The 27,512-nt window shown below is 41.1% G+C and overlaps 1 protein-coding gene and 1 long non-coding RNA gene across 6 annotated transcripts in view; one reads left to right on the top strand and one right to left on the bottom strand.

Moving 5' to 3' along the window:
• Positions 1-14,417, top strand: part of KMT5B (lysine methyltransferase 5B) — a 27,738-nt gene extending 13,321 nt beyond the window's left edge. For 3 of the 5 annotated variants that reach the window (XM_017741753.1, XM_008639366.2, XM_017741754.1), the window contains 7 exons: positions 3,951-4,116; positions 5,300-5,409; positions 7,156-7,322; positions 7,972-7,991; positions 8,155-8,291; positions 10,066-10,262; positions 11,597-14,417. In XM_017741753.1, coding sequence (XP_017597242.1) covers positions 3,951-4,116; positions 5,300-5,409; positions 7,156-7,322; positions 7,972-7,991; positions 8,155-8,291; positions 10,066-10,262; positions 11,597-13,062 — 2,263 coding nt within the window. In that variant the 3' untranslated portion in view covers positions 13,063-14,417. The remainder of the gene's footprint in view (positions 1-3,950; positions 4,117-5,299; positions 5,410-7,155; positions 7,323-7,971; positions 7,992-8,154; positions 8,292-10,065; positions 10,263-11,596) is intronic. The other 2 variants (XM_008639367.2, XM_017741755.1) reach the window with 2 other exon arrangements.
• The window catches only part of LOC108448518, a 35,440-nt gene continuing 18,763 nt past the window's right edge, over positions 10,836-27,512 (bottom strand). The window contains exon 3 of the long non-coding RNA XR_001864413.1: positions 10,836-11,161. This is a non-coding gene — a long non-coding RNA (uncharacterized LOC108448518). The remainder of the gene's footprint in view (positions 11,162-27,512) is intronic.

Below are 27,512 nucleotides of genomic sequence, written 5' to 3'. Positions count from 1 at the left end.
TTCAGCAGGTTGTCAGGAAGAAAGGCTGATATTTTTTCTTTAGACACTGTCATAGCTGAGGTTTTCATTCTTTGCTTACTTCTAAGACCAGACTGTTTTGCAGCAGACTTCATGTCCCATGAGACCTCACCTCTGGAGCTGCTCATAGGGTGGCTCAAGGAGTCTGTGCCTGTGAGCAGATTCCAACACCAATGTGTCTTGTTCAGTGTCCATGATAGAATTTAATAAAGGTACTATTCATAGGAGGAAACCAGAAGTCTGGATAAACAATTCTGGTTTTAATTGTCTCTTTTGTTTAGAGACTGGGTTGGCTGGTTTGTTCTGTTGGTTTCCTTGTGCTCTCTCTATCTATTTCTCTTCTTTGAACTAGTCTCCTGTTTTACTGATACTTAAAAGACAATTTCTTTGGCTCATTTTATATGCATACATTTAGCTGTGGGGCCTTTTCAGGCTGTTTTCATGGTGGAGCTCAGAAACAGTTGTGTAGACTCTTTCAGCAGGTGTGTAAGTTTTTGGGATTTTTTTTATGTCAACGTGGAAGCCCTGTAACACCAAAGTGGTAGTATGCAAGGTTGCTTCTCAAAATCAATTGGCTTTTTGGTTCCAAAGAACTAACGAATAAACTAATCAATGATACACCTGGGAGAAGTGAAGTATCTATCAGCAGACCCCAGTTCTTAAGGAACACTGGACTTCTAGGCTTTCTTGGCTTCTTCAGTGTCTCAAATGAGGAAAGTACCTTTTAAAGTATATATGGAGATACACCTGTGAAAGACTGAACCTTTCATGAGGAGTCTGGACTGTAGTATTCTGAATTTGCTTACAAATTTCATATGCTCTCAGTGCAATTTACATGTGCTGCTGAGCTGTGAACAACCCTCTAACTCAGGCTCAGGGTGCACAGTGTCATTCTGTTTCACCAATTTGGGAACCCTCGGAGTGAAATGTTGAACATAATGTTGGTTTCCAGCATCTTCCCATGTACTTGTGGACACTTCTTGCTTGTTTGGATTCCTCTTTATCTTTTCTCATTATCTCTGTCTTGTCACCATGTAAGAACAACATTTTGATAGAGGTGCTGCAGAGAGTCCTTGGTATTAATTTTTGAACCCCTGGGTGCAGGAGAGTCATAATCTTTGAAAAACCCAGTTCCTGTTTGAAATGCCTGACATGCAATCTAGCATTCATCTGATCTGATAATGTTTTGGGGGTTTTACAATCTCTTCATCCCTTTCTTGTTTCCAGCCATCTTTTTGGCCTTTGCAAGGCTTGGGCATACACTATTTATTTTACTTCTTAGGAATGGTGTTACATGAGTTTCTGCTAATCACTTAATGAATTCCACCAGCAGTGTGGTGCCTGAGACAAGAACCCATAGAAACACCTGCTGAATGTGATCCATGGCGGTGTGCAAGTGACTTTCATGGGTTGGGGCCAGGTTCCAAGCTACCGAAGGTAGCTGGTCATTTAGACATCAGGTCAGCCTCTGAGAATCATGTGTTGTGAAAGACCTAAAATACGAGCATTTGAGGTTGTAAGATGTGCTTAGAATTGCTAGAAGATGTAGGGTGTTGATTCTTTTTCTGTAGGTCGTGAGAGCCACTGTTAAGCTTGGCATCTGCCCTCCTTTTTCTTTCTGTATTTCTTTTCCCCACTGGTGGTTCAGTTGGGATGCTGTTTTCTTTAGCTAGCCTAGACCAAGCTTCTTGATGATAAATAAGTATGATGATGCCTATCAGCACATACATTGCCTGTCTCCGGTAGTAACGCAATTTCAAATGTGATGGCTTTTCCACCCATCTTTGCTCCTGCAGATCACTTAGCTAAAAAATGGTGCATTTCAACATGTAAAATAAAGTGTAAGGGAGAGGGCAATCACTCATGTAGCCCAGCAAGAACAGACATAGCTGAAGACCAATTTCATTTGTAAATCCTGTGGGTTTTTCCCTTATGTAATATTTGCAGATAGAGGTGTAAGTGAAATATTAACCTTTCATGCTTGTGCATATGGGTGTGCTCTCTACTTCTCATGGTGTAAATGCAGTTGGCTTCTTGCTGGGAAAGTTGTTTGTGATTGGAACTGAAAGTGAGTGCAAGCCCTGTTCTGAAACTAGTCAGGTTCAGTTCAGGCTATATGATTTTAAATTCCCTTCATGTATGAGGAAGCACTGTGAGTTACAACTATCAAATCTGGGCAAAGTCTTTCTGGTTTTGGGAGAGCAGAGATACTCCTATGTGTGACTGGCAAGTTGAGGAAGACTTTGGTGTGCTGCAGAACAAAAATAATGATTGTGTCATCTCTAGTCTGAGGGGTGTTTTCTTGCATGATAAGGTCTCATCAGTTTGTTAGGTAGTTAGCTTTTTGGGATGATGAGGTAAGTTTATTCTTTAATGAAGAATTTGATTTGAAACTTCTTGGCATGGTGTGTGCTACAGTTGTAAGCAGGCATCTGTTTCTTGACTGACTCCTGCTGTCTTGTTCAATGTCGTGGCCCAGCCAGAAGAGAACTGAAACTGATGTCTGCTCAGAACTCCTTACTGTACCATGTTCTCTGAAAGCCCACAGGTTTATGCTGATAAATTTTGCTGGATTCAAAAAGGTCTAAAAGGTTGCTTAGTTACTATGTCACAAGGAAGCTTTTCAGATGGAGAATTCAGAGTTTTATAAAAGCAGTAGCATGAATGCTGATAACCTGCTGAAAGTGATTCTGCTGTTAGCAGGTCTGTCTTCATTGTATCAGGAGCATAAATAAAGCATCTTCCTTCTAACAAAGGAAATCAAATCCTCATCATTGTTACTTATTTCTGGTTAGACTCTTAGTATTTTAAAAAGTGAAACAAAATTGGGAAGTAACACTTTCTTGTTTCCTTTATACAAGTTGTATGGAAGAACCAAATCTTAGGTGGTCATTTAAAAAGAAGTTACTTGCAACATTCAGTGTTCTAAGGTGACAATAAGTCCATTCACTTAGCAGTTTAAAAAACAGCGTTATCAGTGAGGAAGTTGATGGAAGTTTCCTTCCACCAGCTTCAATAATTTTTTTTCCCCGTTGTTTATTTTTGTAATGAAATACAGATTTCATTTGGCAAGTAAGAGGAAATAAAATCAGCATAGTAATGCACTTGCAGCAACAAGTAACAGGACTTACTCTTACACATTTGCTCAGAAGCTCTTAGGTTGTTTAGCGCTTTTGTCAAATGCTATGTAAGCAAAACATGCGAGCTGTAAAAAGAGCTGCAGAAAACTCTTTCTCATGATCCTGGGAAATTTTTATCTGTGTGAAGAGTCTTCTGGGGCGTGGCATATATTTAAGAATACCCACACCCCACCTCTGCCCCAAAGCAGAGCATATAGGGGTATGTGCGCAGTCAGAGGCAATTTATAGGGATTTGGCATAATCTGTAACTAAGTGCTGCTTTCTCTTGGTGGTTTTGCAGCTCAAAAATGGAGCTTCCACTTCCGGCAGTCATGCAGGTTTTTTCTGTTACTTTTTCCCACAGAAGATATGAAGGGTAGTTTTTCTTAAATCTCAAGTTTTTGGAAGAAGGCGGAATTCTCTGCTAATGTATAGGTGTTCGTTTTCATATTTACATGCGCAAGATTTCCTGTTTGGGGGGGGAAAACTTCTTATGATTGCAGTAACTTGTGGAACCTTAATCTTCAACAGATGTAGTATCTCTGCCACGTGTTAGTATTTGTAGATACTTCTTGTGTTGTCATTAAGAGTTGTATTTTATATGAATGAATGTTAAGTTTGCGATCCACATAATCCCCTGTAGTGAATTTATCAATATAATAAGGCTTTGGGTTTGGCAAAAGTTGGTTCAGTGTCTTTATGCAGGTAGTTAAATGTTTATATGGGTAGCAGAAGAACTGTGTGCTGCGAGTAACTGAGGAAGGCTTGAGAATGACTGATGGTGGACTGGAATAGCTTTATTTTTTATTTCAGATTTCGACCTATTAAAGGAAGGCAAGAAGAACTCAAAGAGGTGATTGAACGTTTTAAGAAAGATGAGCACTTAGAAAAAGCCTTCAAGTCCTTGACGTCAGGTGACTGGGCCCGGCACTATTTTCTTAACAAGAACAAAATGCAGGAAAGGTTATTCAAGGAACATGTAGGTGTATTTGTAATTAATGTGCTTTTTTAGATGGTTGAAAGGCAAAGAAAACATAAACATTTCTTAAGAATGTAGCAATAGTAAAGCAATCGAGTGTTTTATGTTGTTTTGTTGTTTTTTAAGAGAAACTTCCTTTATTTTTTTAAAGCCTAACTAGACACACCCTCCTTTTTTTTTTTTTTTTTTTTTTTTAACTTTCATTGCCTTTTATTAATAGAGTGTAGAAAAGAAGGGTTTTTCCCCCGTGTATTTGTACTGTGGTTTGGTTGGAGGTTTTTGTTTGTTTGGGGGGCTTGGGGTTTGTTTTAGTTCTTTTTTACTCACAGCTCTTGTAAATCAAAGTGGGTGACCAAAGAAGGTAAAGGAAAAGGGAGTAGCCTTGTTACATCAAAATACCTCAGTTGTTTTGGGTATAGGGGCTTTCTGTGGGAGTGTTATTCCTCGTCCACTTCCCACACCCCAAATCCATTTTGTATGTAGCATAAAGGTTGTTGATTTTCAAAGTTCAAAGCAAAAAAATCATAGTATTGTTTACTTAACAAAAAAAAAAGACACTTTTTCGGGAATGAGTCTGTTGTTTCCAGGTACAACCAAAAGGAATGTGGCCTACTTTAAAATGCACCAAATCTAGTAACGCAGTGAAAAGTTAGCAGACAAAGTTCTACTTTGTCAAAGTGGTTCTTTGAATAACACAATCACACTTCAACTAAAAAAAAATAATTCAACAGTCCTTGAATTCAGCATCTAGGTTTGTTGTGGAAGTAGTATCTTTTTTCAGAATTTCAAATAATAAAATGGATTCCTATAGATTATTAGGTCTCACTGGTTCTTAAAGATGAGAGATTGCTTGAATGCAACTATTCAGTGATTTTAAGAAAAAAATTACCCATTTTCATTAGTTGGACCAATTTTGTACCACTTAAGGTATATTTAATTTTCTTAAACTCTTTGGATAATCCCATTACCCATGTGAGGATTCCTGCAAGTCACTGTGAAGAAGTAAGATCAACATAATACATATAGCTAAAGCATATAGAAACGCATTTCAGCAGACAGTATCCCACTCCAGTATCCATTTTGTGTGTGTTTTTGTACAGTTCACTTTCATTATTTTTAATAGAAGTTCCTCACTGCTTTTGTTTTGCCTGTAACAGACAAATACTGGGTTTTTTCATTGCAGGTATTTATTTATTTACGAATGTTTGCAACTGACAGTGGGTTTGAGATACTGCCTTGTAATCGGTATTCTTCTGAGCAAAACGGAGCCAAAATTGTTGCAACGAAAGAATGGTAAGAAATACAGTTCACTGTTGCATTCTGTTTCTGTCAATTATTTTGAAAGAATCTTAAAAAATATATTAAGAAGTGATTTAGAATTAAAACTGCAACCAGTGAAAGAGATAGTTTTGTATTGTTACTTGCAAATTGAGTTTTCTCTCTGTTTTTGCTAAGTACTTAATGCAGGATCCATGGCTCTGGAAGATATTCCTTTCTATATTTGGGCATATGCATGTAGTGTTCATTATGCAATTTTTTTTTTTTTAAATCTTATTTTCAGTCAGATTAGTGTTTTTCTTTACTCAAGAGTTGTGAGTAACACGACATTCTGGCAGATTTGTTATACAGCAAATAATTGTGGGGGAAATTAGATTTTTGGCTTTTTTAAACAGGTGTTATTTGCACATTTTGATTGTGCAAGATAAATCTCTCCTGGAAACACAAGGCTGGAACCCCACTGTATTTCCCCATCTCATTTTGGCACATCTGAGTTTCATTAGAAGCGTATGTGTGGCAGTACCAGCAGATTCTGGCTTAATTCAGATTTTAAAATCAGTTCAAGTGTACACACCAATTGTATGAGCTTTGCTTTGTGGCAGTACCCATTCGCACCAGCACATCTGAGGTGAGGAAATGCTGTTATGTTCACACTGAAATTGAGTGGCTCGACACCCTGCTGGTGGCAACACAACCTCCACGTGTTGCAGAGAAAGCTTTAAATAGGCTGAGGCCAGTTTCCAGCTCTTCATGACCAGAGCTGAAAGTTCCACAATCATGATAAAACCCAAAAAATACTGATTGGGGGTTTTTCCTTGTTGGTTTTTTTTTTTTTTTAAATTCACCTCTTGGCTGATTCTTTGGGGTAGAAGCTTTGCATGTAGGTGTGTTGAAAACAGATTAAGTTTTCATGCTCAAAATTTTGAGTGGCCTGAGAGGTGAGCAAGACAGGAGAGCTGCTTCTCCACCCTGCTGGTACCCGGAAAACTGCTGAGACTCAAAACTGATGAGAGTTCTCAGCATTCTCTGTCAAAGGAGAATTTTGCACTTAGAAGGCTTCACTTCTATTTTGTGTCCTTCGTGTACCTTTAGCATCTCCATATTCATCTGTGTCAGAGTAATCTGGCCAAAATATGAAATGGCCACTCTGAAGAGCAGTGGAAACAACGCCCATGCAAGAAAATGGAAGCTCTGCGCTTCTACTAAGCTGAGCATTCAAGTGCCTCTGCACTGCTTTATTCACGATGGCACATCAGCTGTCTGCACACAAAGGCTTCGTGGTTTTGTTGATTTTTGTAGGTGTCTGTCATTCCCCCTCCTCACTCTATTTCAAGGACCAGCTTCATGCTGAAGGAAAACATCTTGCATCCAGCCTTTCTTTGAGTCATTACTGGGCCTCACTTAAAAAGCCATGGAGCTCTAAGCATTTTCATTATACTGGATTTTCCTGGCCATGGGAAGAAGTATAGGAAACACAAGCAAGAGCAGCTGGAGGAAGTCAAAATTTCTTAAGTGATGATGGGGAGGGAGTGTACACAAATGAAAAGATCTTGCTTTTGGTTTTAACAATTGCAGAAGCTGAAGTAATCAGCTCTTGCAATTTCTTGCCTACAGTCTCAGGAAATTGTAGAAACAATGGTGGTAATTGTTTCTGATGTCAGATTTGATGTAATTGATTCTATAACAACTTTTCTTTCTGTGAAATTATTTTGTAATTTTGGCACACATTGTCTTATTTCTGCTACTCTTTTTACATTAAAGGAAACGAAATGATAAAATAGAATTACTTGTGGGCTGTATTGCTGAACTATCAGAAATGGAAGAAAACATGCTGCTGAGGCATGGGGAAAATGACTTCAGTGTCATGTATTCCACACGAAAAAACTGTGCACAACTATGGCTTGGTCCTGCTGCATTTATCAATCATGGTGAGTAGTAAGTATAGGAAGCATGTTGAAGGGCATAAGAAATTCAGAAGTGTTGTATGTGAGCTGAACAGCACAGGAACTTGGGAGAAAAATGTCTGAATCTTGCATACTGTATTACTGTAGAACAAAATCTTATTGGGATTTTCCCAGCCAGAGCTGATCAGCTGTGAAACTCGGAGAAGGTTCTAGGAAGTGATGCCCTCTTCCTTGAAAGAGACTTTGGAACTGGCAGCTAAATTAGTAGAGCATATTGTGGGTTACCTTGAATTGTCTGTGAACTCAGTCAACAGTAACATCTTCATTAGGTGAACTTACGGCTCTTTAACCTTTTGCACAGAAGCTTAGCTGATTCTGTTGCATTTGTGTGCCAAAGAAAGAGCAGGTAGGATTTCAGATAAAGCTGTTTACCCTGAAGAGGAGGGAAACTGGACATTTGTGATAGCACAGGGAAGAGGTCAGAAACCCAGCTGTACCAAAGCAGGTATCTTTTGATGTATGGCTTTGTGCAGTACTAACTTAACTCCCAGTATTTAGCTGAGATTCTGCAGTTACTGAAGTCAGAGTGAATCCTTACTTTAGATATCTGCAACTATTCATGTTTCAGGTCTTATCCACAGTTAATTGACTTTATGTTTTGGACCTTTTTCAGATTGCAGACCTAACTGTAAGGTAAGCAAGAAATTAAAAATAAATAAAGTACCCCACTTTTTTTTTTATTTCTTTGTCCTTCCAACTTTTCTTCCCCAACTGTTTTACTTTTTTTCCTTACTCAGATACTGTGCAGCCTTAATGATTAACCCTTTTTTTCCCTTCCTGTCATCTCCTTCCCCAGTTTGTATCAACGGGCAGAGATACAGCATGTGTGAAAGCTCTAAGAGATATTGAACCTGGAGAAGAAATCTCCTGTTACTACGGAGATGGGTTTTTTGGAGAAAATAATGAATACTGCGAATGTTACACCTGTGAAAGGTATGTATTGATGTAAATAGCTTTCAAATGGAATTCGGCATATTCATGATCTATTTTGTGAAACTGAACGTCCTTGATTATGAGTACGCAGATCTTTGGACACAAAATAATTGCTTCCTACCTGTTTGCTATAATGATTTTTCTGTGTTGTTACAGAATGGTGATGATTCCTGAGAACTCTGTGTTCTCTTAATCTTTTGATTCTCTGTTCTGGAGATTAGCCCAAAATGAGACAAAACAGAACAAATCAGGGGTGTAGATTCTTAAAAATATTTGTACTGAATAAAGTAGAATTGGAAGGAAAAGCAGTTACAGCTTCTACAGGACCATTGTGAACTGATCCCCAACTTTTGCTCTTTTTTGCACTAGACAAAGCAAATTCCATTAATGTTTTATATGTGGACCTGAAGTCCTCTTCTGCTGGGAATGGGAAAAGTACCCAGTGTTGTTAGAACTTGGGGGGTTGTGTATTTGTAAATATCTACTGATTTGGATAGTATTTGCCTCTATCTGTCCATCACTCAACAGCAGCAAAGTTGTTCTATTTGTTTTTTACCTGTGCTGTCCCAACCTGGTTTCTTCACAAAATCAGTTGAAAGAATTCCATAGTTGTTTTTTGCCATGTTGAAATTTCTGTTCACTGTGTGCAGGGAGGCTCAGCATCATCTCAGAGAGCTTCACCCAGTTCCAAGAGGAGCTGCACAGAACTCACTGTTCTTTTTGATCTAACTGTAGGAAGAAAAACCCTATAAAGGACAAAATATTGTTTATATTGAGAGATAACTTAGTGCACCTACATATAAATAGTTCAATAATCCTGCTTTCATTTTTACTGGCTACTTTGATTACTAAAAAGTCTTGGAATTAAAGGGAAAACCATCTGGTATGGACCTCTAAGCTCACATGATGTTGGTAGGTCATTCCAAGCGAAGGATGCATTCTCAGACTTTATCTCGAGAGCTGCTAGTAAAAGTGTACTTCAGTCATGGGAACTGTTAAGTGTTGAATAAATTGGCACCAGAATTGTTCCTCCCTTGTTACACAGAGTGATGTGGCGTTTTGCTCAAGTTCTTTTGATCATTGATTTTAGTGTAATATGGACATGCTTTCTTTTTCAGGACAAACTAGTTTTATGTGTCTGAACATTTTCATTAACTTGTCATTTTTGTATATTAAGTACAGGAAAATGTTACTTTTTAAAGCTAATGTTTGGGTAATTCTAACTTTAGAAATCTGCTTTTCAGTTACAAGAGTGTGGAAGAAGCAGTCAAATATATAAGATGCTGTTTTGGGGGCTGTTAGTAAGGACTCATTCTTTCTTGTTTCAAGACTGATGAGACAACAGTCACTTTATACACTACAAAAAAACCCCATATTTAAGTGTCTCAATTTTAACTGCTGTAAAGAGTGTTAATTTGCAATGTTAAAATGGTAGGATCTTCTTCTAAGGATCTGTGGGTATGTTTGGAGCAGTGGGAGATTTGGCACTCTACAATTTCTTTCAAGCCTCCAAAAGTCATCACCAGGAAGATTTGCATCTCTCTGCATATATCCATGTACTCTTCCTAGGTGATCCTGCTGTTCTTGCTGGCCAACTGAGACATTAGGCACCCAAGATGACAGGTAGAAGACAACCCACAAAATGCTAACCAGTTCTGTGGCTATTGGTATCATTGATCCAGATGTACTTGGGATCCAAACTACTGTACATGAAACAAAGCTCTAAGTTTACATTAAGATTTATTAATACCTTGTGTCCTCTTTTTATTTATAGACGTGGAACTGGTGCTTTTAAATCAAGAGTGGGATTGCCAGCACCTACTCCTGTGATTAACAGTAAATATGGACTGAGAGAAACAGACAAACGATTGAACAGACTTAAAAAGTTGGGTGACAGCAGCAAGAATTCCGACAGCCAGTCCGTCAGCTCTAACACTGATGCAGATACCACTCAGGAAAAAGGTAATGCAAGTAAGTAAGAAGAAGAGCTTGGAGTCATTAAAGGCTTCATGAAAACATGGAAAACTTTCACTGTGATGGAATTCCTCTCCTAGTGTTGAGATGCTTCTCAGATACTGGTTGTTAAAACTAATTTATTCAGGAATCTGAAGGCAATTTAAACAACAAATTCATGGTTTCCCACAAGTGTTTGAAGAACAATAGGTGGTATGTTCTTTTGTTTTTTTAATATCAAAAGCAAATATTTATAAACATGTCAGTTAAAGTCTTGCCAGTAATTTCTGTATTTCAAAATACAGTAAAATACCACAGGCAGTAGTGTGGTTTAGGAAAGAAAACTAACATAGGTTGAATTCTTAGGAAAAGAATTTTTAAATAAATACTCTTAGTAGATATTATTAAACAAATAGTTGTTTCTTTTAGAAGTCTTCTAAATTGGGCAGCTCTTTCCTTTCCACATTCAGAATTGATAGTTCAGGTACCTCTTGTACAGTGAAAGTGCACAGTTAGGCATTTCAGAAGAAATTGGAAGGGATTTTTGTTTGTAATCTTCCTGCAAGACTTCTCTCCATGGAGTAGTGAGTACGATTGATTTGCTTTCCCCACTTCCCCACCTCTGCCACCCTCAGTATGGGCATCATACAAATAGTTTCAACTTAGATTTAACTGGTAAACAGGTTTGGAGGTACATAAAATACTGCATTTCCATCTGTCTCCTGTTAGCTGCTGTGATACTAAAAAATGAAACACAAAAGCAGAACATAAAAACCCAACCAACCAACAAAAAAAAAAACCCTAAAAATGTCCCCAAATCTTTTTATGGTCTCTAATTACCAGTATTTAGAGTTGCACCTCTGTTGAGCAGACAAAACTCCTTTGCTTGCCACAGTAGGCAGTAGTTCCACCTGAAACTGAAACCATTACATTAGATAAGGTGTCTGGGGTTTTTTCCTCCTTCTCTAGGAAAAAAAAATCTTGGAGATAATATTAGATCAGGCCGATCCTCAGATTTTGCTGGAATAATACTCAGCAAAAGCTGTGGATAATGTCAAATATATATTTTTTTAAATCGATAGAAGAAAAAGTTCAGTAAAAACCCAACTTGGTATATTGGGGATAGTGAGGAGAAGTGTACCTGGAAATGTTGATGTACTTGTGGCCTGTTTGGCAATTCCTTTCAGGTGTTGAGTTGCAAGTTAAGCAGTCTCATTCCTTACTACATACTGTCTGTCCTGTTCCATGGATTTCTCTGAAGTGCTCCAAATAAATAAAATAACTGCAGTATTTGGGAGTGGGAAATTCAGGATATAGCAGTGTCATAACAAAACCACTTTTTTCTTTTCCAGCTAACAGAAAATCTTCAATTGGCGTAAAAAAGAACAGCAAAAATAGAACATTAACCAGACAGTCTATATCAAGAATTCCAGCATCATCAAATTCTACCTCATCTAAACTAACTCATATAAATAATTCCAGGGTACCAAAGAGACTGAAAAAGCCTGCAAAGCCTTTACTTTCAAAGATAAAGTTGAGAAATCAGTGCAAAAGGCCAGAGCAAAAGAATGCTTCTCGAAAGCTTGAAATGGGAAATTTAGTTCTCAAAGAGCCTAAAGTAGTTTTGTATAAAAACTTGCCCATTAAAAAGGATAAAGAATTGGAGGGACCAGTCAAAGTTGCAGTCTCTAGCGGATGCTTAACGAGGCATGCAGCGAGAGAACATAAACTGAATTCTGTGAAAGGTGCTCATGAGCATGGTGATATTGCACCCTGCACATACATCACGAGGAGGTCGATGAGAACAAGGATGAGTTTGAAGGAGACCTCTGACACAAAGCTTGAACCAAATACGTTGGATAGCTATAAGAGTAACTTGACTGGAACACAATCGGACATTGCAGAGCAGCAGTCTCGTGTGTTAAACGACAACAATGTGGCTCATGGACCATCACATAAAGGGGAGGGTCGGTGCCAGAGAAATGATGCAGGCACATCAAAAAAGAAATCTCGACAAGGAAAGCTTGTGAAACCATCTTCAAAAACAGAGGAAACTGATACTATGCACAACACGCCTGTGAAAGATGAAGTACCAGATTTGATTAGTTCTCATTCAGAACTCGAAGAGAAAAACCACGTGGTGGACACACCTGTTGGCTTTAAAGACTGTATCCCTGGATCTGGTGGCTGCTCTCTAACAACTGACAATTTTAAAGCAAAAGACAGCTTTAGAACTGCAAAAAGTAAAAAGAAAAGACGAATCACAAGGTATGATGCACAACTTATCCTTGAAAATAGCTCTGGGATCCCTAAACTGACTCTTCGTAGGCGCCATGATAGCAGTAGCAAGGCAAATGATCAAGAGAGTGATGGAATGAATTCTTCAAAAATAAGCATAAAATTAAGTAAAGACCATGAAAAAGATAATAATTTATATGTAGCAAAGCTAAATAATGGGTTTAACTCAGGATCAGGCAATAGTTCAACAAAATTAAAAATACAGCTAAAACGAGAGGAAGAAAACAGAGGGACATACCCTGAGGACCTTCATGAAAATGGTGTGTGTTGTAGTGAAACTCTCTCCCTTTTGGAGTCAAGAATGGAAGTAGATGATTATGGTCACTATGAAGAGGAAACAGCAGATGAATCTTCATCAGAAGAGGACGATGAAGAGGAAGATGACTATGATGATGAATTTGATGACTTTATTCCTCTTCCTCCAGCGAAGAGATTAAGGCTTATTGTTGGCAAGGATTCAATAGATATTGATATTTCTTCCAGGAGGAGAGAAGATCAGTCTTTAAGGCTCAATGCATAAGCTTAATAGGTCTTAAACTGACCTGGATGTCATTTTTTTTTTAAAAAAAAAAAAAAAATTAAAAAAATAATAATAATAAAAAACCCAACAAAAATTCCATTTGATTATTCCTCAACTAAAGAACTCTCTGAAAAACTTAGTGGCAGCACTTCTTTATTCACCTATCAACGTAATATTGTAGAAAGTGTACAGCATACTGACTCAAGTTCTTAAGTCTGATTTGTGCAGATTTTTATTGTACTTTTTAATAGCCTTCTTATGTGCAATTCCAAGTTAGAGGTAATGCTCTGTTGTAAAATAAAGGCTCAAGCAAAGTTATGAAATTGCATCAGATCTTTCCATGCAGGACAATGAGAATACAGTGTGGCTACAGAATTATTTTTGATCTGTAGGAGCGTTAGTTTGCTCTTACAATATTTGACTAAACAATTTACAAAATCATAGTAGCAGCATATTAAGGTTTTCTAGTATATGTTAATATCACCAGCAATGATCTACAGCTTTCCGATTTATTTGCTAGATGGTTTTTCCCCCTTGGAGTTTGTCAGTTTTAACACTGTATGCTGTCCCAGACGTACTGTTTGTGGCCTTTGTTATAGTAGCAAACCGTTGGTTGGAAGTCAAATTGATTTCTTTAAAAAAAGAGAAAAAAAATATGAAAAGGTGTTGACAATTTGCTGACTTTTTAGTACATTATATGTACAAGGGTAGCAGTATGCAGAATAAAGTTTGGATATGGTGTATTTATTGCTTGTTACGTAAATTAAACACCTTGTATTTAACACTTTTCAATACTTTTAGATAAAATTGTTCTTTGCAAGAATGATTGGTGCTTATTTTTTCAAGAATTTGCTGTGAAATAATGTGATTACGACGGGCAACATTTATCCAATGAACTGCAGCTATCCTAAATTGGTTCTTCATATTTTTCTGTTGCACTTGTAAAATGCTACAAGGAATTTAAAGAAAAATCTATTCACTTTAACTTATGATAGTTTTATCAAATTAAAAACAACTAAGTCACAGCTTTTGTTCTGTGGTAACCTATGAATTGTTTGTCTTTTAAGAACCAGTTGTAAAAGACTGAAAAAATATGTATATGTTGTAAATATTTGTGTGTTGTGAGAAATTTTGTCATAAGAAATTGAGATAACTTGCCAAGAAGGGTTTTTAAGTTTAGAAATACATCCATGCCAATAAAATAGGAAACTGTAAACCTAGTTTTAAACTCTGCATCAGTTGGAGTTCTTTGCTCATACATAGTCCACTTAATACTTCAGAGTCTGCTTTATAACAATGAAGAGCATCAGGGCGATCTTTGGCTCTTTGGTTTTTAATAAAAGAATGTTAGGAAACTTCTGGGCACAATGGATTGTTTGTATGTATTAATCAGCTTGTTTCTAAGCCATTTCTTTCAAACAGGTTTGAAACGTCAGAGCTGACATAACTGTATATTGCTTTGGTCTATGGTATTTGTGTTTCTACTCAACTGTGCAGTAAGGTTTCAAGTTTTTCTGTCTAGGGGTGTAGAAACACAAGTTTCATCCTAAAACAGGTGGTGTTGGGTCGGCTGAATCTACTGTTGGCTGCTCAGGATTTTTATATCAAGTCCAACTTTATCTCCCCTACCACTAAAGAGCTTGAGTTACATGATCACTTTGTTACCCAGTGGTGAAAGCATAGTGAAGAGAATTAAGTGTAAAATTCAATCTAATACTTGTAACTTCGTCAGTCTCTGGGAAAGGCCCTGTGTCGTGCCAGAGTGTGCATGATTTTAGAACAGGGGTGGGTCTGTCTATGCAGTCCATGGCTCATTCTGTCAGATCATGGCCTTCAAGGGGAAGGATACATGAACGCTTTGATGAGTGTGCACACAGCTGTGGTGGCTTATCTTGTGGGGTCTCTAATTGTACTCTTACCATAAAATAGGTTAAAGGAGAGAGAGATAGAGAGAGATGGGTAATTAAGGGCTTGCTTTGAAGTAGGAAGTGTCCAGGAAACAGCTGATGACAAATGACACTAATACATCTCTTTCTTCCAGAATTCACAGGCATTGTCACTGGGTGCTGTGCCCTACAAGCATGTGTGGCTGTACCAGTGAAAGCTGAACAGTCTCTGCACTTTTTACTTACAGCCCTTCTGTGTCCCTGCTGCTCCTGCTTGCAGGTTCATACTCAGTGCTTCTCTGGCAGCCTCAGTGGTTGTAGTGGGGGGGGGTTGGTTTGCAGAAATGTCACTCACCTGAGCATGTGAGGGAAAGGAGGTCAGTGCAGCAAATAAACATTGCCCATCATTGTAGGTATTTATGACCAGTGTGCTTGAGAGCAGGGTTAGAGCTTGCTAAACCAGCATCAAGCAAGGAGAGCAGATGATAAAATAGGGAAGAAATTGTAAGTGGATCCTGCCCTTAGAAGGAGAAGCTGTTTTCCTGGAGTGGATGATCCTCCTAACTCATCATTTGGCCAACCTCTTAATGAGAGCTGCTTTCCTTTTCCTTTACTGTGAAGATAAGTACAAGTCACTCTTTGGGGATCAGGATCTCTGGATTGGTCTTGTTCATTGAACAGCCTTCTTGTCTTGGAGAATCTGGAACAAAGCTCCTAGTCATTTCCATGGCCATGTCCTGCTATACAGATGTTTGTGGTACAGATACCTTGAAAACAATGAAATGTGTTCCCCCAAGTTGGGCAGGTAGGCAGGGCTTCCACAACCCCAGTTGTGCCCCCTTCCCATGACACAGGAAGTGGGCATTTTTCTTTCATCATCTATCTGTGAATCGGCAGATCTCAATGTTTCCATAACCTTAGGGGAAAGTGGGTGTTTGTCTGAGAACCTGAGAGCCTGGCCATGTTTCTTGTCCAGATTGCAAAGCATTGTGGAGCTCATACTGATTTGACTGTCAGGGACCCTGTCTAGCCTTGATGTCTCCTTGTCCAAGATACTGGTAAGAAAAGATGCCACAGCTGAGTAGGTTTGAGATGACCACAGCACTTTTTAGCAGGCTGAAGAACTGGAGGAAGTGTATTATGGATGGGCTTTGCCAGCTCGTTGTGCGTTACCTGTAACGGGTTGTTGGGCTACAAAGAAAACATCCCAACCACTATGAAAATGGCAGACTGGCTGCAGATTTGGGAGCATCCTGTCATGTGCAGTTACGCTGCCAACCCCTCACATACCCAAAGTATGTTCGTGTCTGCTTTTGGCTGGGATTTTTTTCTGGTTTTTGTGCATTTTACCTTACCTAATACTGCCAGTTTACCTTCTTTCAAATCAGCTCAGAAGCAGAATTTCTTTGCTCCCCATAATTGTATGGTTGGTTGCCTTTTTAGAATGAACAGTTGAAGGCTTGGGAGCTGTGCAGAATGAGACCTATTGAAAATTAAAATCAGCTAAGTTTGCATTCTATCTTCTAGTATCATGCCTTTTCCTAAATCCCCCTCCCCAGTGAGTATTCTCTTGTTTGGACTGGGTTTTAAGTAGGTCTTGCATAATCTCTGTTGCCCCTTCCGAAACTTGATTTCACAAAGTAAGGAGGTTATGGTGTGTTGTTCTTTAGCAGTACTGCATGGCAGCAACAGTGACATTTGTTCTTTTTTGCCTGCTATAGCTCCTGCTTTTTGCCAGCCAAGGGAACTTCTGTGGCAGTTGTGCTTGAATTCACATACCTTATTTACAAATATTTTTTAAATATTTTTATTATTGCATAGTATACAGGTTGTTTCAGTGTTACTTCTTCTCCCCACTGTACTTTTACTTGGATTCATCCTTGGAAGAAATTTGATCACAATAGTTCCTGCTGCAGAAGCTTAGGTGGTAGTGGTGTTGTTGGAGACCTCCCTGTTGCATGTGCAGGTATCTCAGTGCTGAAACAGGTATGGCGCCAGTGAAACAGTGTTGCTTGGGAATGGCTTTAGCTTAATAAGCAGAGATTGGTGTGTTTGATAGGGAGTTTCAGTCAAGTGTGGAGCTCTCCATGGATCCAACAACCCATACGTTTTTCCACTGGTGCTTTATGATGTCATCAGAAGTCAGCTCTATTTCCTAATTAGATTTTTAGTCCTTTTTTTTGCTTCAGTCCCCATTCATTTAAGAGTTGGATTCAGTGATCCTTTTGGGTCCCTTCCAACTCAGAATATTCTGTGATTCTGTGTAATTACCATGTTTGGCCACACTACTTTACAACAGAATTGGTGGTAAATTGGTAGATACAATAAAATGTGGCCAGCAGGTCAAGGGAGTGATTCTGGCCCTGCTGTGCTGTCATAAGATCCCACCTGGAGTGCTGTGTCCAGGTCTGGAGTGCTAAGCACAGGAAAAACAGATGTGTGGCGTGGGTCCAGAGGAGGGGCACAGAGATGGTCAGAGGGCTGGAGCATCCTATGCTCCATGAGGCTAGAGGCTGAGAGACTATGAGGACAGGCTGAGGAAACTGGGATTGTTCAGCTTGGAGAAGGCCCTACAGAGACCTTAGAGCACCTTCCAGCACTGAAAGGAGGCCTACAGGAAGGCTCGAGAGGGACTTTTCACAAGTGATAGGACAAGGGGCAATGGCTATAAACTGCAAGACAGTAGGTTTAGATTAGATTTTAGGAAGAAATTCTTTACTGTGGAGGTTGTGAGACACTGGATCAAGTTGCCCAAAGAAGTTATGAATGCCCTATCCCTGTCAATGTTCAAGGCCAGGCTGGATGGGGCTCTGAGCAACTTGGTCTAGTGGAAGGTGTCCCTGTCCACAGGACTGCTGGAGAGTTCAGGGCTACCAAAATCTCTTGGATTGTACTGAATACCAGGACAGAAGGGTAGTCTTTCCAGATCAAGAGATTTAAGTCCTCTTCTGTAGCCCAAGTGCAAGACCCACTGAAAATGTTCCAGAGCCAAAGATTAGCCACAGACCATCCAGTCACAGTAGGCAACAGTCCAGAAGGGATTACCATCCCATAACACCAACTCACTAATGCTTCAGCAGACAACACTTCCCAACTTCAGGAGTAACAGCAAACTTTGAGATCTAGCCTTGGGTATGCCCTCATTGTTAAAGAAACTCTCCTCTTGGACCCTGCTGATGCCAGGACCTGTTTGGTCTGAGCCATTCTAGCTTTGCTCTGATGACAAAGTGTGTCACGAGGGACTGGACATGCAGGACTTCCAGAGACTTGAAGAGGGGGAAATGCCAAGAGGGAAAAGCTATGAGGGGTGTTTGGTAGAAAGTGCTGTCAGTGAGAACACAGAGGTTAGGTAAGGGATGAGCTGATCTCTGTCTCATGCCTGCTTGCATGTAACACTTCTCTGTCAGGCTGGGCTGTCAGTAAGAGTGATATAACATTATGGATAGTGTTATTACACTAATTAGTAATCAGTTCATATGTGCATACCCCTTCTCACAGCACTGGCAGGCAGAGCACATGGGTACCATGGCAATGGCATCAAGCATCCAGTTACATAGAATACTTCCCTGCTGGGAAATACTTGGGTCACACGGTGCTCTCTGCTTCCATCTGGGGTGTTTAATGTTTTACCCTATCTTCAACTCCTTCCTTGAAGGGCTTTTCCAATATCATACTTCCATCCTATGCAGCTGACCTGCACACAAGATGCAGCTGCTGCCCCAGAAGAGAAGTGTCTGGGGTCTGTAAAAAGACGCCTCACAACTTGTGCTACAGAGCTCCCTGTCAGCAAGAGCCCTGAGCAGTGCTCCTGGCAGGTGCTGCACCAAAGCAGCCAAGAGCAGCCCTGCTGCTGGGAACCAACATCCCAACATCAGCACTGCTTTGCTGCCATGGCTGCTGAACTGGGTGGCATCACTACTGGTGTTCATCCATCCTGTTACGTCAGAGCTTGTGCACTACAAATGCCAAAGGGACAGGAATCTGGGAGAAGGAAGTGGGAGACAAAATTCAAGCCTGGTGGCATTCTCTCTTGAGAGTGCCTTCAGCATTCTCAAGTTTCCAGTGATGATATTCCCTCCCCCTCAGGATGTGATGTTAGGTTCAGTCGAAAAGCTGAGGTGTATCCCCCTCCCACACGCAGTTGGGGTGATTAATCACCAATGCAAAAATGATCCATCTGGCTCTCTTAGTCTGACTCTACCTTGTAGTGAGTACCTAAATGGTAACCTTTATCTGCCTCCCTAGTCTTGCTAGACACAGAAGCACTGCCTAGATGTGTAGCTTTGGAATTATGCTTTATGTAAGACCCTTAGGGATAAGAGCTGTCCTCTCTAATTGCATTTCTGTGGCACAGTCAGATTTCTTTTGAACATAACTTGAATTCTCAATTTCTTAGGTTTATCATTCTTGTTCTGAGAGAAAACAGTGTTATTCTCGTGGTGTTTTAATCCTTAAGAGTACCTAGCTGTAAGTCTTGACTTCAAAATTCAGGTGACTGAATTCTGGTTGTGAGCAGTTTGCGTGAGCAGGATACTCGCACCGTTTCTTTCCAAGGTGCTTGCAAGAGAATTCCTACCTTGCTACAGAAATATTTTTCAAAATGCTTTTCTTTCCCTCCTTTTAAGTTGTAAAGAAACACTGAAGTGAATAAAACTCAAAATACTGTCTGCAATTCCATAGCCAGCTTGCAAAAATGTTCCAAAGTTGTAGAAAGATAAAACTTAATTGATCAACTGCAGTGCAAAATCTTTGCAACTGACTTTGAAATACAATTTTTATAAAATTAATAACCTCTCAGTTTTGAACAAACGAACAAGTTCCCCTAAAACTCAGTGTAGAGAAGCAGGCATTTTCAGAAGTTCATATTCAGAATATAATTTAACCATATGGAATTTAACCCATCTTTGGAGAAAAGTCTTGAAATAATTTTAAAATAAACAAGTAAGAAACTCAGACCCTGCTTTCATCTCCCCCAAGGAAGCCAGCTGGCTCCTCTCACCTGCACATTGGTTTAGGATAGCAGTATTTTTTATCTGGAAATTTCTCTGTAAAATGCTTGTTGCATTTTACCGGTTCATCTTCCATACCTGCCCTACTTAACAGGTTTACCTGTTGCAAACCAGGCTCCAGAGGGGGAAGACAGTGATACTCAGCAAAATTTTCCTGTCTGAGGTGACACCGTGTTTCTCCCTGGACTTGCCTGTGCCAAGGACAGAGCTGACACCTGCCAGCTGCATCTGTTACGTGCAGGGTTACAGCTGAGGTGTGACTCGGTGCTGGTCTGGGGTCAGGGCAAACCTGCAAAGAGTTGCTCGCTGTAGCCCACCTGTGCCTTCATAAAAGGACTCTACCCTACACTGGGATATTGGGATCCATGCTGGTTGGTACCAAGAGGAAAGATCTCCAAAAGCCAAAACGCTTAATGCAGGTTTGCTCCAACGATGGCTTCTCCTCGCCCTTCTTCGCTGTTCTGGACAAGCTCTGTTATCCATTGACTGTTACCATTCCCAGCACAAGGTGGCACTAGGATTCCAAGAGAGGGACTTCCCAGCTCTGCAGCCCTGCTTCCCGTTAAGAAACCAGTGTGTATTAGTGACAAGCTGTTTGGCCATTTATTGTTTTGTACTGTGAGGGAGTGCATCTGGGCATTATATGGGGGAAGAAAACAACCAGCCATGCTCGGCTACGGAAGCTTGGGAATAACTTGGTGCTGAATGCTGCTGTGCTCTTGCCGGTTTTAATCCTTTTGCATTCCACCAGGAGTTTTCCCCTTCAGCAGTTTCCAGCCTTCTCCATGCCTGTCTCTCGAGTTTCTGCTGTTTCCATTAGTCAGAACAACTCCTGCCAAGGGTAGGCAGGCCACATGTGCTGCTGTGCCTCGCATCCTGTTGGGACCTGCTTGCCACTGTGTTAAAGGTCCTTGTGCAAGGGGCGCTACAAGTACAGGAGCAATGGGGCATGAGGGAAAAAGAGTGGAAAGAAGCAAGCAGTGTATCATCTTCCTCTTGTCCCCTGAGTCTATTTGGAGGGGGAAGGGTTGTTGGCTGGTCTTACAGCTCCCAAAATCAAGTGAGAGCAAGTTGGCTGCTGCCTGTCCTGTTGCTGTGCAGTACTTTTAAATTCCTATTTGCTATGGGGTTGCACCTCCATGCTATGTGCTATCAGCAGTACGAAGATCCTGGCCACCTAGGCAGCATCTCTTTCTGGAATACTGAACTCTCTCGTTACTTGCTATTCTCCCCCACACTGTGAGGTATTTATTATCTGAGCAGACCTGGTAGAATAATTTCTGTGAAGTCTTAATAAAAATTATGGATGAATAAAAATAATGAAAGACGTAGCTGAACACTACCTGACCTTCCTTCAATCCAGGCTATGTGGCCATTTTTCTTTGTTCTGCAGCCCTGCCTTGCTGTTCTCAGAGAAGCCATGGGGTTTAGTCTCTGGACTCTTACTTTTTCCCATGCCTTTTTCTAGATCAAGAATTACACAGAACAATGCAGCAACCACATGTCTACCACATATCCCAGTGGTCTTGAAGGAGATAAGAGTTACAGTGGCAAAGAGATGGAGGCAAAAAAAAAAAACCAAAACATTAACTGGCTTTCTTAAAGGAACACAGCAGTGATACACTCTGAAATAGCACTGATCTCCTAAACACCGATTAAAGTGCAGAGAAGAGTCCTTCTGTGGAGGTTTAAGAATTCCCTGACTGACTGGGACATCCAGTCAGGGGTGACAGTGGTCAGGGGTGCAGGAAATCTTGGTTGGCTATTATAAGCTGCTTGTGTGCCCTTGAACTGGGTCTCAGAATCCAAATTTTACTTGTTGAGAAAAAGCAGAACAGTACCCAAATGCTGATCTGCTCTGAAAGTCTGGCTTTAGGTTGGGTGCTCCAGAAAGTCAAATTGAGTCACAGAAAGGAAGGTGAGGCGATAAGAGGCTCTACCAAATCTACAGCATGTTTAGATGCTTTTAATCAGTGACTGAGTAGTCATAGTTATCAGTGGGTTAAGGGCCCTGAGAACTGAGCTTTTCCACAACTTGCTGAGAAATGCCTCTGCCAGAAGTAGCAGGCCAAGGGAGGCAGAAGGGAACCTGCTCCCCCACTGCAGCCCACCCAGTCTGCACACATGATCTGTGGTCGAGGTGGGTTGGTGACAAGCACAGGGCTGTGCACTGTGGAGTCTGAGCCATCCCATGCTGCCATTCCATGCTGCAGTCCCAGCAGCAGAGGGGCAGCCTCTGGGGGAAAGGAGCAGTTTGACTGCCTGGAAATCAAGACTTCCTGGCTGTATTGCTCAGGGAAGATTGCAATGGGTATTATTTTTTATAGTCCTGAACTTTTCCACCTTATATTTATTACTTCTTCTGTTCTTGTGCTTCCTTCAGACTTGCCTTACTAGACTTGCCTTACACATCACCAAAGCATGTGGAGTCTGGCTCCTGATCTGTGTTCTGTCTGCAAAACAGAGATGGTCCTGCCCATCACCTAATAAAGCCTTTAAGTCCAATAAAGCTGTAAGCTCCTCAGGACAAGGACCTTTCCCAGTCATGCAAAATTTTATGTATGTAGAATGAGACTTCAATTAGGCACCTGTATCTCACATAGTTAGAACAGTAAAATTATTAGAACACCTGTTTTTCTTTTAGATTGTAGAAGACATGGGGCAATGGCGACTTTCCTACATTCCTTTTTATCTTTCGTAAAAGCTTTCACCCCTGCCCCAACCTACCATATCTGTACAAGTGAGACTTGCACCTCTTTTATGTTGCCAAGCAGATGCAGTTGCAGCCAGTAAGAATCCATTTAGACTATTTAGATGTTGCAAATCCATTATGGTTCTCTTTTTGGCACCTGTAGACACAAAAATTTATGTGTCACTTACAGGGCCTGACTTATGGCAGGACTTCCCAGTGCTTGGCAGGCAGGAGGGCTGCTGCACTTGACTTCAAAATGGTGCAAGAAGGAGGAGTCTTGGCTGTGCAAAGCAGTTGTAAAGCCAAGAGGAATGGCTGTGTGTCTTGTGACCTTTGCTGATTGCATGATTTCCTGACGTGGTATCATATGATAACTCTCAGAGACTATTAAGAATTAAGCAAGGCTTCCTTACATCCTTGCATTGCCAGGATGAAAGCTTCCACAAAGCTGTTGTAGCAAGTAGACAAGGTGGAAGACTTCGGTCAAACTCCAGGGATTCAGAAAGTATTCGTTTATTTGGGTTTTTTTACACCCCGCCACTGCTTTCTGCTTACAGGCAAGCCTGTTCCCCTCTCTGTAAAATGGAAATAATTCTTTTCTCATTTTTAATTGTGCGCATTTAAATCATTGCTTTTCCACAGCAGAGGTCATCACCTGGGAAAGGATTTAGAAGGAAGAGGCATTACTCATACACCAGTTCCAGCCAGTATGGTATATGCTCATGAGCTGTTAAGCTCAGCAGAGCCTTTCACCTCTCTAGGGCTGGTTCATGTGGGTATTTACCGGCTGTAGTAACATGCCATTTTTCACCAGCTGGTTCTAATCTTATTGCAAGATCTTCTGAGCTAGCTTCACTGCAAAGATTTTAACTGGACTTTGGAATCCTAAAGGAGCAAAGATTAGGTAAGTGGTGAGTATTTCTCACCACGACAGTATGTTTCAAGATTGTCCTTCCATTTCCTCGCTTACAGACTCTGAAATTTATTTCTGTGGCTAAAATTGTCAGTCCTTACCAGCACTAAAGACTGGAACTAGTGATTTCTGTCCAATTCCCAGCAAAGAAGAAATTGTACTCCAGCATTTACTCTGAAAAGTGCTTGCAAGCACTGTTTCCTGGATCCTCGCCTGTTGCGCCACTGGACAACTCCAGTGGTTTGAGAGTGGAGGATGGTCTGGGTGGTGCTTGGAGGTAGCACCAAGCAGGGAGAAGACAGTGTTGCTGTTGTCTGCGCAGGCTGGAGCAGTGCTTAGCTGGGCATGAGTTTGGAGGTTATAGCAGGCTTCACTATCCCGGGCTCCTGTAGCCAGGACACAGCCTGTCTGGGAAGGGCAGCACAGGGGTCTTGCACCTTGCCCTCTCCAACTTCAACCTGGAAGCAAGAGGCCTGTCTGCCTGTGAGCTCTGGGGGTGCACTGTTTGCTTGAAGAATTGGTTTGGGTTGTGATCTTTAATTTTTTTTTTCGTCAAGTTTTCCCCAGGAGAGGGAGCAGTCCACACAAATGATGTCGAGGGGAATGAATCTGCTTATTCCAGCTCCAGTTTAACCGTGTTTGCTGTATTGCTGTGAATGCCTTCTTTCATCATGCTCCTCATCATCAACTCTTTTTGCTTCACCTTCTGACTCCTCTAGTAACCTTGCAACAGTTCTGGCAGTGCTGGCCCTTCGAGGCTGGCATTCAAGGCAGGAATTGCACCTCTTTGCTCTGTAAGCCACCTTTCCCACCACAGTACACCCAAGGCTGCTCCCAGTGCCTGGTCCCACAGCCCATCCCCATCACCAGGCCCCGAGTCCAAGTCACTTCATTCCCGGCACGGCGTCCTGCTCGCCTCCGTCGTGTGCGCCCGCCCCCCCCCAAAGCCACAGAGCAGTGGCTTGGCAGCAGCTCCTGTGGTCACTATGGTGACAGTGGTCAGGCAAAGGAGGACATTGCTTAATTCAGGAATTTAGGGCTGCTTTGCTGAAAATCTCCTTTTGATTCTAGCAACAGTAACTTCCAGAGGCTTGCTGCTGCTTAGGTATCCATTTGGAGGTTGACTGCTTCCCAAGCAGACAATTATATTTCCAGAAACATATGCATAGAAAAACAGAGGAAAGTTGGGGGTTGTGGAGTTCAAAACTACTGCTGCCAAAGTTCCTGTCTTCATGGTGTCTTTTGCTGTATCAGGAAAAGTTCCAAAGCACAGTAGCCTGGTTACCACTTAAGGAATGGACTGTGGTTTCTTGTTGACTTACTTCACTATTTATTCTTTCCTTTCCTTCTTTCTTTTTTAAATAACCAAGGGGGGATATAACAGAGCTAACTTTGTGATAATCAAGCCTCAGCTGCATTGTATCCCAGTACACCTGATATAAAACCATCTACTGATGTGTGCTGGGATTCTTAGCACTGCTGTAAGCTGAACCACTCTGGGAAAATTTCCAAGGAATAATGGGCGGAATTCTCAAGGACAAGACACGGAGGACAGCACAGGGTATCTGTTCAACAGCATTCCCGGGAAACTAGTGTGCCAGGGAGGCTGTTGTAGCAGTGACTGGCATGAATAATAGTGTTACTCTTTATTTTGGTGTGCCAGTGGAAAGATCTAAGAGGTTTTGTGCATGGATGACCCTCAATTTAAGGGCAAAACTTGAGTAGGGGATTTTGCAGCAAAGACTTGAAATTATATAGCTGTTAGGGGGAAAAACTGTTTTCACTGGATGAGATCTGCAGCTGTCTGCTTGGAGATGGTCATCTCTGGTAAAGACATTCCCTGGGACAGATGCAGTCTTTTAAGAGCACATAGTTGCAACAATTGAATCTCTGCAGTGTGCTATCTCTGAATGTCTGATACAAAGAAGACTACAGACACATGCTGTGATTTTTAATACTACTGTCAGCTGAACCACTCTGGGAAATTTTCCAGGGAGCATCAGGCAGAGTTCTGAAGGACAGATTGAGGGCAGTGCAAGGTATCAGCGCTAACAGCATTCCAAAGAGACTACTATTCTAGAGCCATAGCCTGAAACAGGGTAACTCTTAAGACTATCGTCTCTTTTAAGTTAGTGCAAGCAGGCATGCTGAGGCACCTACAGAAAGCTTGTGTTGTGAGCAACCCCCTTTACTCCCATTTAACAGTATGTAGACCATGCCTATGTCCCCTTTTCTGTACATGAGCACAGTGGGATTTGAGATGTAAAGCTGTGTGTCCTTTTTTTGGGTGGAGCAGTATATTATACCTGAGCAGTGTTGCAGTTCATGAGGCACAAGTTAGAGGACGACAGTTTGCTCTGTCCCTGTTGGTGAGTGTTATCTAAACCATCAGATCATGTAGTTCATGTTGATTTTGCAGCCTGGTGGGTGACTCTACACAGTGGTCAGGGTAAACATTTCACACAGCAGCCAAAGTTCACTCTTGCAGGTCTGAGTTGTCATCTCTGCTTCCAGGTTGCATCGACAAAATGGTATAAAAAATTAAGGATGTTAGTGGAAGTGGGTGAGGCAGTTTAACTCCTATCATTGATGTGTCCATTCAAAGGGCAACATTAGAGTCAGCTGAGCATGAGTAAATGCCCATTTATGAAGGCCTGACCTTAGACTCTGGACCTCCACAGCTGAAGAATCACTATAGGGCCACAGGATTACATTTTTATTGAAAAAAGCATTACTTGAATGTCAATAAAAATACCATCTCTAGCTTAGCCTTGTAATGTGCTCTGAGATAACAGCATGTATTACTTCATTTTGCCATCTCAGCACAGACCTGTTGGCTCGTACCACCCAAGGGACAAGACTCTTAAACAGTTTATAATGTCAGGCTTATAATCATTTTGTTCAGAAGACGTCCCTAGGCAAGGAATTCCTGCTTCCTGTTAAGGCTGGGTGTGCAGCAGATTTTGTCTGTTGACATTGGCAAATCTCTTTAGGCTTCATTTTGGAATCTTTTTAGTTATTTACTTCCATGTTTCATTACTTCAGTAGTGTGTCTTAAGTTTTAAAATTATTTTCAGATAGTCCTTCTACTTGCTGGCATTGCAGTGCCTGGATATGTCTGTATCTAAAAGCACAACAGTGATGCTTAAACTGTGACAGTCATGCATAATGGCTCTCCCCGGATTTTTACTGTGTCCCTTTTTGCTTGAGTCTGGGCATTTATCTAAACATGGAGAAAAACTACCAAACAGGATAGGTTCTTGCAAGAAACTAAGTGCAACTGAAGTTTTGGGCGTGGCCTTAGATGGGTTCTGATAACTGCTGGGCTCTCACTCTTCGACTTGCATACATATCTATGTAGGGAAGAAGTTCCTATTTAAAGGGCTGTGATTTTGTTAGTTTGTGTTGAAGTCTGGTTAAAGGGCGGATTTCCAAGTGCTGTTAGGAAGAAAAGGAAATTTGTCTAGATAGCTCTTCTCTACATCTACATTTGTCTAGATAGCCCATCCTCTCCACAGTGCTGCGGATGAAAGATGTTTTCAATTCTAGTGTGCGATAGAGAAAGCAGCCCAAGTTCACAGAGCCAAAGGGTGGCATTTTTCAATAGTACCAGCTGCTTCATAAGCCAATGGCAAATTCGACCCTGACCTCCATGGTAGTGGCACCAGGCCAACACTGTATGCTGCAGCAAATCATTCCCTCAGGCTCTGTAAATCCTGTGCTATTGTCCTGCTTCTGGGGCAGTGAGAGGACACCCTGTGTCACCCATGCACTGAGAGCAAACTATGCAGCAAGGGTGGCAACAGTGCTTTAAGCTGCTGCACTCAGCGTGCAGGGATGGAGCTGAATTCCTAATTTTGGAATATCAGTGGCCAGACCACTGCCAGTGAGTGAGCATCACTTGTCTGGTTTGGCATTTGCAGAAGTGCATGTGCCACGCTACCTGCTGA

This window comes from Corvus brachyrhynchos, unplaced genomic scaffold, assembly GCF_000691975.1.
Source record: "Corvus brachyrhynchos isolate BGI_N302 unplaced genomic scaffold, ASM69197v1 scaffold115, whole genome shotgun sequence".
NCBI classification, from domain to species: domain Eukaryota; kingdom Metazoa; phylum Chordata; class Aves; order Passeriformes; family Corvidae; genus Corvus; species Corvus brachyrhynchos.
The sequence above is the reverse complement of the archived record's forward strand: the minus strand, read 5'-3'. Positions and strand labels throughout refer to the sequence as shown.